Source organism: Accipiter gentilis, chromosome 22, assembly GCF_929443795.1.
Source record: "Accipiter gentilis chromosome 22, bAccGen1.1, whole genome shotgun sequence".
Classification (NCBI taxonomy): domain Eukaryota; kingdom Metazoa; phylum Chordata; class Aves; order Accipitriformes; family Accipitridae; genus Astur; species Astur gentilis.
The window spans coordinates 15665929-15678063 of record NC_064901.1 but is presented as its reverse complement, the minus strand read 5'-3'; the positions used below and the strand labels follow the sequence as shown (position 1 = coordinate 15678063).

Sequence of the window (12135 nt, the reverse complement as noted above, 5' to 3'; positions counted from 1 at the left end):
TTCTGGATTCTGCGGAAGCCCAACTGAAGAAACGGAGCGCATCTGCGTACTGGGGTTTCTGAACACGCAACCCACTGGCAGCAGCAAGTTCCTTTTGCACACTCGTGAGCTGGGGAACTAGAGTAACACCTCCTAAGGTACAGGAGGCGAAGAAGAATAAGAAGAAGATCCCTTCATACACCCAGTTCCCCTCCTGCTGGGTCTGGTCCTGCCCAACTGACTGCCAGGAGTCCCTGCTCCTGCACACCAGGCGATCTGGGGACACGGACTAACGCCAGTGTGCCGGGGAGCTGCCACAGGTCAGGAGCTCACGGAGCATCCCATGCAGACCCTGCAAGAACACCGGCACGATAGGTTAGGGAGAGTTTTCTCACCCCTCCTTCCACCCTTGTAGTGGTGCTAATACTGGTTTATCCATTCCTGGCCTTTCTTTATGAAGCCTTTTGGGAGATATCGGAGAAAAGCAGAAGAAAGACACAGAGCAGTTCAATCCCCTTTAAACTCAATGCAACAATTATAATCCTCTAACTAAAAAGGAAGAGGAGGAAAAATGAGATGGTCTGTGACAGGTTGGGAGGACTAAATCCCCGTTAACTAGGGCACCAAGATTTAAGGGCTCAGCTTTGCACATATCATACGCCTCTAACAAGGTCCCCGCAGTACACCATCCCTGCCAATTCCTCAGTGAGTAAGTGCAAGCGAGAGTTGGTGAGACCCACTGCCCCAAGGATGCCGGCGGTGGGCAAAAGGATTCCACTGCCGTGGCATTGCCATGCCAAGACTAATGCAGCCAAAACCAAGGGGGTGGCAGGAGCACTCACATAGCCCGCTTGATTCACAGGTACAAGGGGCAGCAAAGGTCAGAGTGGTACCAGCCACGCAGGGCAGAGATGCACGATTAACAGCTGAACAGCAGCAGAAAGAAGAATGTAACGAATAACCTATTTTTCAGATTAGCCCTGCCAAGCACAATCATTTGTTATCACTCCACCATGTTTCCCTTCAACTCCAGCACATCTTTCCTGAAGGTGAGGCTTTGGGCCCAAGAAAATTAATGAGTAAATAATTTACAATTAAGGATTATTTTTAATAACGCTGGAAGCTCAGTGATGCAAGCAGATCAGCAGATTTTTCCTCCTACCCAATGTGACTCAATCTATATCCTGCGCTGTAAGGACAGTGCTCACTTTCATTGTAAACCACCTCCTCGTGGCTCACCTAACACATAGAATGAGATTTGTGTCTGTTCAAGAACCTGACCCGAGCCTGCAGTCCATCTGCCGACTTAAAACCCTTTCACACTCAGCCAAAGGGAGCTTTTGTGGGTGCTTGAGCAGCTTCTCTGAAGCTAGACCTGACTTGACCGCCATCTCATCATGGCCTGACCTGACGGATCCACAGCTAGTCCTGAAAGAACACCGGTTTCCCAGCCCTTCCCAAAATTTCTTTGGGAGTGCCCAGGCAGTGTGGTCCAGTTTTCCCAGCACAGACTGGAAATGCCCCACAGAGCTGCTCAGTTAGCAGGCACGGCACAGCAATGTGGCATTCCAGGGCACGGCACAACCAGATTTGGACCACCCGACCGCAGAGAGGATGCAAACAGACGCCAGGTTTGCTCAGATTTGCTCCAACAGATTTTTTTGAAAGGGTTACCTCACTGCAGAGCATCCATCCTTCTGCTGCCAACCCAAGCTCAGTATAAACACCACATTGCACTCCGAGCAATGGGAGAAACATGCCTGCATCTGGTATTGCCACAAGAGCCGGCTCTGCTGTTCCCAAACACAAACCCAAGAGCCTTACCATTACAGATGCAAGCGTAGCACCAGCAGGGATGTGGCAACTCAGCGTCCCTATGCCAGGGATAGGGTTATGCCCTACCTGTTTGTCACTGCCCCTATCAAGTCACCCAGAGATCACTTTGAGAGGCTGTGCCCTATCTTTAGGCATAAAACAGGTACTTCAGCCAAACTGAGACATCTCAGAAGGTTAGGAAACACATACAGCCTACTCCACCAACAGCCTGGTGTAGCTAGTGATTCCTACCACACAACTAGATCTGAAAAATCTCCCAGAAAGGTATAAAGAAAAAAAAAAAAAAACAAACCAAAAATCACGTGCATATTGTAACACTTGAGAAATACAGCACCAGGAGTCTGCAGTGAGCGCTTGCAACATTCACGTTTCCTAACTCAATACTTTACTATTAATTTTTACAACTGAAAATTACTTGGGCAAACATAGGGAGCACAGAATTTTTTACACTTCATTGTGTGGATGTGATGGCTCCCGTTTGTACTGCCACTGTATCCCTGTTCCCATGCTCAGAGACTAAGTCACCAGTTACCCAAGGAGCTGCACTGCTTTTTGCAGCTCTTGCATGCTCTTCCTCATTTATTAGGCTTTTTATTGCTTACTTGGTACCAAAAGGCAAAAAGGTACAGCATGGCATTACCGAGCATGAGACTTTCTGGCACCAAATACTTCGTTCAGGGCACTCAGCATGCGAGCAGATGGAAAGCATCAGTGTTTTCCAATTTTGTCCTGCAGGAAGACTTTTTCAGAGAACCTCTGAAGACACCTTCATTGGGTAGGAGCACTTTTCCAGCCAAGCCCTGGCTGTTTCAGGATTCAGTTTATCCAAAATAAAAACGCAAGAAAAACATTCCTTTTTTTTCTCCTCCCAGGCCCACAAAATGGCCGATGCATGTTTCAGCACAGTTGCTTTCTCTCTCCCTGCTACTTTAAACAAAGCCTCCTCACAAGGACCACGTTTCAGCTTACAAGATGAAAAATTCGGCAAGTGGGAGAATGAAGACAAGAGGTTAAAGGAGATCATTTTCTGCAGCTTTAGCCATGCTATAACGGAGTCAGAAGTTCAAGCACTACCCCAGCCTGACCACGGCAGCCATGAAGCCTGAACTGCAAAGTCAACCCTACAGCCCATCACGGTAGGACGACCAACCAACCAAGCATCACCCGACTGGCCAAAACAGCTTCTCTGCTGGGGGCAGCCCCACATGGCAGCTTCATTCATGTTCCAGGGTAGCACGGGGCTTCGACACCAACAGTGCTGCGGGACCTGCATTGCCGCCGCAGAAGGAGCCGAGGCAGGTCTCTGCAAGGACGATGCCCCTGAAGTAGCCAAAAGCAAGCAGCTCCAAAGGGAGCACACAGCTGCCTATCAGAAACCCCGGCTCTACCAATACTGAGAAACTACCCACATGCTTAAAGCACATCACAACATGAGTAATTTCTCTGCAAAGATGGGGCCCAAGAGACTTTTTTTCTTTTTTTTTGGAAACATACTCTTATATATCTCACTGTCTCCACAGCCACAAGCACAATTGGGACCTGGAAATCTGATGAGGACAGTCCACCTCCTGTCCTTTATCACTTTCATAGCTGCAAGAATGTGTGCTTACAAAAATACAGTGAAAGACAGTGGCAGGTAGGATGCAGCCTTTCCTCGTAAATCCTGTTGTTCAGTGCATGGAGCAGCCTGTGCTGTGCCTTTAACATCTTCCTCTTGCAGCAGATCGTCCTTGACCTACTGCATTTCTGCTAATCCCGTTCTTGGTTAAAAGGTATACAAAGGGGGAACTCAACCAAATGTTTTGCTAAATTTATCTCATCTCCAGCCCTTTACAAAACTTGCAAGCTAAGCCTCCCAAAAGCCCTGTGAAGCACATAAAATCTCCATTTTAGACTTTGGGGAAACTGAGGCACAGTAGCCTGTAAGGAGAATGAGTCTGCAGCTCAACCGGTAACCCAGCTCAACTCTCAGTCTGCGGGTCCCACTTTAGTTACGTCTTTACCTTAATGCGATAGTACGGGACGTGTTGTGAATGATGGCCTCCGTACGGGCAGAACAGCAGTGACAACTGACACGACGAGCCCCAAAGAGCCGACAACCCTACTAGAGGAGCTGGCACGTAGGACTGGAGGAGCACAAGGGAGCAGCGTACGCCACCGAAACAGGGAAGAGAGAACGAGGTCCTGGGACTGTCACCGAGATGCCGTGGGACAGGAACAACTAGCTGGCATCCTAGTTGGCATCCCCATCTCCCTTCCTTGGGGAGAGCCAAGGAAGAGCAAGAGTTCCCAGCCAGCCGTGCCCTGCCCCGGGGCCATCCCCGCAGAAGGGAGACGACGCACAGCACAGGTGAGCCAGGGTCGCCTACTGACCCACGAGCTTTATCCCCAGCATGTTCGTCTCCGTTTATTTCATCGCCTTTGTGCTACGCTGCATGTTTTTTATACAGGAATAATTAAGTCATTTTTCAGCAGTCCAACACGAGCGTTCCCAGTTTGGTGCCACTGAAACAAAAACAGACCTTCTCCCCTTGTTTTTCAAGTGACTCCCGACCTACCCGCCCCAGGATGAAGCGCCTGGGCCAAGTTTCACCACACAAACAGTGACCCGAGATGTCTCTCGGGCTTCTGTTTCCAGCCAACACTGCTAAATTTTTAGCTTTTAGATCTTAGGGCAGCTTTGTATATGCAAAAACAAATCTAACTGGGGAAGCAGCTGCGTGCTGAAAGAGCGCTTCAGCTCGCTACAATTTGCAGCTGCTTCACCCACTTCTTTAATGGAAAGGCTCTGGTAAAAAAAAAATCATCTTCAGGAGCACTGCACTTTCACCCCCCACACCTCTACACACCGTCCCAGGCTGCCCAGACGGCCACGCTCCCCAAGCCCCAGCTACCTCGCTGCAGCTACCTCGTCACTTTGATTAACAATTAAGGCCAGTGCTGCCAACTGGATTTTATTATTATTGTGAACCATTTATTTTATTTTATTTCTTAATGCACCATATGGGCCACTGGGACAAATTAAATAAAAAAATCGTTTTCTGCCATTCAGGCAAGCAGCATTCATTCCCACATTTTTAAAACATAAACACCATAAATAAAATATTAAGCTGTCAAACTGTCACTGAATCTTCCTCCTGCAGTAATGCCCCTGGAGAAATAGTTATCAAGTCGTCCTTTCCCAAGGAGCTGGCACAGGCCTCTCATCTGCCATAAGAGAGATCCCACAGAGATCCAAAAAAATCAGCGTTGCAGGGGTCCAGCCACAGCGGGAACAGCTGCCACGAAACCCCAAGCGTTAAGGGCTGCTCCCCGCTCCCCGCAAAATAAACTGGGAAGAGCAGAGCCCATATAGGTGCAGGGAAGAGCCAGGCGGGTGATGGATTTTGGCAGTGGAAAGGGCCATGCTGAACAGCACAGACAAACCCAGCACTTGGAAGGGGCACCTTCCCCCCACAAAAACATCGGCACTGCGACCTGCAGCTTCTTTTCCATCTCGTTTCCAGCACCCCAGATATTTGCAGAGCCACAGGGAGCGGAGCAGGATGGAGCATCTGGCAGGATGGAGAGCCCAAGTCTCCTTCGCTTTTCCTCTAAATTGAAGGGAAGAAGATGTTTTAAGAAAACAAGAGCATTTCATAAGCTGTTGAATGCGTGGACTTCACCGGCTTGCTCACCGTGCCTCCCCGGACCCGAGCTGCTGCTGCCTGCAGCCGAGGTGGGCTGGCTTACAGGCAGCACAGCAGCCTTGGGGAGCCCCTCAGCCTCCCGCGCTGCGTTCACGCGTGTGCAAACTGACACGCAGCCGGCCAGTGTAAGAGCAGAAAGAAACCTATATAGCCACATTCCTGATCTTTGCCCCAAAAGGTTGGAGACTCAAGAGCGAGCAATCTGGTAAGAGTCAAACGGTAAGGAGGCTGCTGAAATGAGCTGTGGCATCTCATTAAATATTAGGCCTTCCTTCTCCACGGCACGGCAGGACGTGAAATCAAACCTGTACTTCACAAGCCTGACAATATGTCAAGGCAAGGAATTAGTGCTCTTCCCCCTCTAGTTGTTTAATTTTTTTTCAATTTAGGATCCACCTCAGTTCCCAGAGTTACATCCCCGAGGCTGCAAGACCCCGCCTTTGGGCAGGCACACACGCAGGAGCCCCGTGGGATACAGCTCCCTGAAAAACGGTATTGATCCATGAAAGCTGCAGCTTATCCCTGTCGTGAGGGAAAGAGCATCCCCTGAAAGCTGCGCACAGAGGGAATGTGACGAAGGGATGGGAGTAAAATCATTCGTGGATGAACGGTGAACATCAGCCGGCACCTCCTCCACAGGATTCAGATACCCACAGCCGAAGGCAACAGAAAACAAATGCAGCAGAGCGCACTGTTTGGCCAACTTCGTTAAGTCTACCAGGGTCTGAAGAGCATAGGTCAAGGTGGTCTTACACGGTGACAAATACAAGCGTGGCTAAACTCAGCAATTCAGCTACTCGGAGAAGCAGGTAAACCCCAGCCACTGCCTATTTTCTGGCTAAACAAGAGGGGGCAACCAAATTATTGACATCTTTCCTCACCAACTTGCTCGATGCCTACAGACACCTCCTGTTCTCAGCAGCGCGTCCCAGAGAAGTCTCCCGCTCGCTGTCATCCCACAGGCAGGTGACGCTCAGGTCAGCGATGTCTGCAGAGCGTTTGGAAACCCTCTGCTACAAGAGAAAAGGACGCCTTGATCTCATCTCCCTGGTGCTCATTTTACATGGCTGAGCACAGAGGTAGGGAGCAGCCAGGAGAGCTCAGCCCCGGCAACCTGAGCCAGTATTACAGTGTGGGGTCTCTCAGCTGCCAAACAGGCTCCAGTGGGGTCACAGAGGGGCTACACAGGTCACAAAGTTGGCAGGACAAAGAGAAGAGACACGTACCCGCTCCAAAGAGCACTTGGGCACTAGCCTAACACGATTCAAGGGTTTAACGTAACGATACTCTTCTGTCTCCATCTTCCAGGTGCGTTGCTGCTTTCCTACCACCCCAGAGAGGTCAGCAAGCTGGAGAAGCCCGCGGGCAGCCTCACATCCAGGTTTTGACTGGGAAATGGGAACAAATACTCCCATCCTCAGCTCACAGACGGCCAACAGCAAAATTCCTCCTTCAGAGCTACCTACCAGCCACCCCTCTGACTAACAAGCCTCGCCCACGCGACAGCGATGGCCTTGCTCTCTTCGCTGGGACACAGGTATGCCGGGCGAGCTTCCCACGTTACAGTTTTAGAGGCACGAGAAGAGAGTCCTGGGCTGTGCCCATCAGCGCCCTGCTAAAGCAGACAAGCAGCACGTGGTGAACGATTAACCGCCCATACGTAGCGTGGAAACGATGCCAAAGTCCTTCCAAAAGACACATAGCACAGCTTCTGCCTCCGGGAAATTTCCAAGGAGCAGGAGGCAACCTTCTGCCTGGGAGGGACAGAAAAGAGCCCTGGGAAGAAGTACATCTTCCAGAAACACCCAACACAAACCAACTGCAAGAGGTGCCAGGGCTTCTCCTAATTGATATGGAACTGCTGTGCTCCGCAGAAAAAAATGCATTCCTAGGACTGCGGTACTCACCGTGTTTCCACCCTCTGTGGCGGGTGGAAGGGGAAGCATGCAGGGGCTCGGCATGCCGCCGAGTCAGCCCTGACCTTTGCCAATTTCTGCATTTTTATTTCAAGCATCTGTAGGACCTGTTTGGGGAGAAGCTATTGCAGAGACACCACACGTCAAGATTTCTGGATATAAAGCAGGGATCTGGAGGATCACTATAAATGCACGAGCTATTTCTGGGACACTGATCTCCGAAAGCCCCCTGCCCCAACTTTAATATTCAAAGATTTCCCTTGCTGACTCCAGGAATCAGACATTCAGGTTTTAAGTTTAAAGTTGTGCTAATAAACATGAGGTCAACAAATAACAAACCAGTTTCAAGCTGAGACTTGCAATTGACTATAGTTTTTACCGAGGTGATTTTTTTTCCTTCGCGTTGAGAGAGAATAAAGAAAAAAACCACAAGCCCAGAAAGCACTCCAATTTTTAAACCCCTTGCGATTCACCTTCATTTGCCTAGGATTTGAAATGTCACAGCACAGACGCAAGAGCAGAACTCTTGGACTCGCTCACGCGAAAGACAAGATTTTTTTCTTTTTCCCAGACAGAAAAGCAGCCAAATTTAGAACATTGAAAAAATATTTTCCAGAGACCCGTAAGTCACATGAGTCACCCTTATTTGCAGATGAGCCCAAACCTGAACTGCAACACCATCACTTGTGCAGAGCAGAGGAAACCAAAAGCTGGATCAAAATGGGTAGCTTGTCTCAGTGGCTCTGCAGAAGGCCAAGGGAGATGAGAAGCAGGCGGAGCGTAGGCACGCCTCCTCTTACACAAGACTGCCATTATATATCAAGTCAAGTAATCTAACTTTGCAGGGCACGAACTCAGGGTTGAGGGCTCTGCATGGCAAAAGGACAAGCCGCTTCTCTAGATTCCTCATTTCTCCAGTGGGGCGGCTGAAATGGCACATTTTCCGCGCCGGCTGGGAGAGGGCGGCGGGCAGTGCCGCAGCTCGCCCGCCGTGCACCCAGGAGCCAGAGAAGGTTGCGTGCCGAGGGCCGCTCGCACGGCTGTAGCCCCCGCGTAACCAGCCCCACGGGCTCACGCGCTCAACTCTGCCCACGAGACCACCTGCTCGGACCCCGGCTTGATGCCCCCCGGCTGCCGGGTGGGGGGTGCTGTCCCCAGACCCCCGCTGACCTTCCCACCCTGCGCCCACCTGCGGTTGCTTCCCTGCTTCTGCCCCGGCAGCGCAGGCAAGGGCTGTGACCGGGACGGCTCGTTATTCGCCTCCCATCGCAGCGAAGCCTGTTAGGCTCTCCGAAAGCCATGCCACCGCGTAGTTACGGCAGCACACGTGTTGCGTTTTACCAGCTTGCCTCTGACGGCAACCCACCAAACCCTTGGGAAACCGCTCCGCATGCACGAGGGGAAGCCCAAACACCACAAACCCCTCCTGTTTCCCTTCTCTATGCAAACAGATTGTGGCAGGTCAGGATGTGGTATTTCCACCATGCCCCACTGTCAGGTGCATCAGGAGAGGGTCCTCCTTCGTCCCAGCCGCCGCCTGCCAGGGGGACCGGGACTTACCCGGCGGGGGGGTGGGGGGGGCTGGCACATCCTGGGATCCCAGTCACGGAGGGACAGGAGAGACAAAGGATGATTATTTTTCACCGCTAAGGGATTACAGGCATGGAGCAGAACTCGGATGCTTTATGTCGTTCTGCGAGCAGGACCAGATTCGGAGCGGCTGTGGCACAGCACTATAGCTCGTAAGGAGAGGCTTTGTGGTTAGCCATGAGCGCATACCGCCTCCCCCCAAACGGCAGCAATACAACAACGTGCAGCACTGCCACGGCATCCTCCTCCCGAGGATTTTAAGGTGCTTGGCAGACGATACGGATTCATGTAACCTCACAAGCCCTCTGAGAGGGAGTAAAGTAAATGCAATAAAAAAATGGAAGGGATAAGCAGGGGAACGGAGAAATAAAACTGCCAGAGCAGCATGTTCAAGCACGCGCAAGAAATCAGGGACTCGGGGGCAGCTTCCCCCACGGCTAAGGTGGAATCCAACAGGCAGCAGCGCTCCAAGTCCTCGGTTTGTTCAACTCGGCCCTGGCCAGCCTGAGAGCGTTTCCCAGCACGCCCGAAGGGCTACAGCAACAACAGCACTCGCACGGGAGGCACCGTATTCATTTCCACTGTCCTGCTCCATAGAGGGTCTCACAGCAGAGCAACCTGAACTGCTGGCAGCCCCCGGCCCTAAGGAGCGGCACATAACATCCTCGCTCTGCCCGAGAGCCTCGGTTTTGGCTTTTGAGTTTCGGCAGCTGCAAGCGATGGTCTCAGCTGAAGGGTTTCCACCCTGCTGCCTGAGGGCTGGGGCCGCTCTGACTGCATTTTCCAAACACTCCTGCGGCTTTCCAAACACCCACACCTGCCACCCCCGCTTTACAGGTGGGGAAAAGAGAGGCACAGGCCAAAAATCCCAGTGCCAGTCAAGGAGGGAAGCGGAGAGCCCCAGCACCCGGCCCCTGCTCCAACTCCGACCAGGCTGCTGCTTTTATTCACTTCCATGTGTGCATAACCGGCTGATAAATGGATTTGCAGCCAAAGAGTGACACACAGTGCAGTTCCTGAACTGCTTCAGCGATCGCTCCCGGGAATGGTACCGATGGGCCGCTTTTGCTCCAGGGGCTTGTTTATTTTTTATGAAGCTGTTGCCGAGAGTTGGGAGAACTTTATTGATGCTATTACACAGGCTGAAGGAGAACAAACCTCTTCCACGGACAGAGCGCATCCCTGAGTCAGGCGCTCGATTTTGTCACCCTACTGAGCCCACAGCTAGCCAGGCTGGGCAGAGAGCGTGGGGGCTTTCAAAGCAAAGTTGCGGTAGCACATCAGGGCACCGCTACCACCCCTGGGGTTAGGAAGGAGCCCCGAAGGCTCCCCCCCATCTCTCCCCCTGCCCAAACCCAAGCCCGAGCCCGACTCGCAGACCGCTGCCTCTGGCTTCAAACGGACAAAAACTCCGGAGCTGCGCCCAGGTCGCCCATTCGGCAGCCGAGGCAGAGGCTGCTCCCAGCCGCACAGCGAGTGTCCCCCCCCGCAGCGAGCGCCGCTCGCGTCCCCCGGCCCGACGAAGGGCTTGTGAGAGGTCACGGCTCTTACCTGGTCCCCATGGGAAAAACCTCTGATCGTGTATATTATATATATGTGTGTGCGTGTATATATAGGTACGTGCGCGCCTCTCGGCCGCGAGCCCCAAACCTGCCAGCTGTTTCACCCCCCCTTTCCCTCGGCCGAGGGCAGCCGCTCTGGGCCGGGGGAGGAGCAGAGCCCGGGCGAGCCGGCGGAGACAACTCGCAAATACTTTACCCACGGCGTTACTCGATCCCCCCCCCCCCCCCGAGGTTTGCCCACCCTGCTCCCGGATTGTCACGGCTGCCATGGTGACGAGCACGAACGCTAAAATAAATACAAAGCAACCCGAAGGCAAAGCGAAGCCCTCCTCGTTGCCCCCCCCCCCCCCCCCCCCCCCCCCGCCCGGCATCCCTCCCCGCCGCGGCAGGGCGGGATGCTCGGCTCACTCACGACGAGGGGGATGGTCCTCTCCTCGCGGCGGAGCTCCAGCCTGCCGGCCGCCCTCTGCCCGCTCCGGGCGCTGCCGCCGCTGCTACCGCCGCCGCCGCCGCCGCCGCTGCCGGCGGACCTGCCGGCGGCCGCCGAGCGGGGTTTGTTGTCCTGCCATAAGTAGTAGAAAGTGCCCAGGATCCAGGCGACGGTCAGGATGGCGATGGCATTGGCCCTGATCCTCCTCATGCCGAGCGCCCCGGGGGAGCCTGGGAGCGCTGCCTCGACGGGCAGGGGCGGCTGCGGGAGGAAGGAGGCGAGAAGCGGCGGCGGCGGCGGTTCCCCCGGCACCGCTCCCGCCCCGGCCCCGGCTCCGCGCCGCCCAGCCGCCGCCGGGTCCTAACGCCTCGCCCCCCCGCTCCGCCGCAGGGGGCGGAGGGCTCCGCGCCTCCTCCTCCTCCTCCCTCCACCTCCTCCTCCCGCACCCGGCCTGGCCGGCGGGGGGAGCAGCCGGCCGGGGCTGGGCGGCTGCCTTGCGTGGGTGCCGCCGAGGATGCGCCCGGCGCTCCAGCTGAAGCGGGGAGGCGGGGGGGGGGGGGGGGAAAGCCCCGGGAAAAGCGGGTGCTCCCGTGTGGCGGCGGGGGCCCCCCGTGGCGGCCGGTGGGTGCCCGGTGGCTCAGCCCCAGCGCCACGCGGTTCTCTCTGCCGTGAGGCGGGTGGCCGGCGAGTACGCCACGGCACGCGGGACCTCGGCACCCGCTCCGTGGAGACGGGCCCACCCCCAGGAGCGCTGAAGCCGTGGCCCGTGGGCTGCCGTGGGTGCCGCGCAGGGGCCACAGCCCGGCAGCCGCACGCTGGCACAAGGGCTGGGCGCCAAGGGCAAGCGCTGCGGCCACCGGGCCTTTCCGAGCCGGCGGGAGGGCACGCGTGGCCGTGGAGGGGCAACCGTGGTGGGGTTCCACGTCACAGGGCATCGGCGAAGCCGTGGCGGTAAAAAGCTCGCCGAACCCAGCCCCGCAGGCAGCGTAGGCAACAGACCATCCAGGTGGTGAAACCAAGCTACGTTCAGGCACAGTGCAGCTGCTGCGCAACTAGGGCTTAAGGGTTGGAGCGAGCAGGAGGAGGTACCCAGAAAACTCTACCAGTGAAAACGCGTGCTTCGAGAACGTGGG

At 54.6% G+C, this 12135-nt stretch overlaps 1 protein-coding gene across 2 annotated transcripts in view; it reads right to left on the bottom strand.

The window, feature by feature from the left end:
* The window catches only part of GALNT16 (polypeptide N-acetylgalactosaminyltransferase 16), an 82684-nt gene extending 71351 nt beyond the window's left edge, over positions 1–11333 (bottom strand). For both annotated transcript variants that reach the window (XM_049825666.1, XM_049825667.1), the window contains exon 1: positions 10985–11333. In XM_049825666.1, the coding sequence (XP_049681623.1) occupies positions 10985–11212 (228 nt within the window). In that variant the 5' untranslated portion in view covers positions 11213–11333. The remainder of the gene's footprint in view (positions 1–10984) is intronic.
* Between the last annotated feature and the right edge of the window lie 802 nt (positions 11334–12135).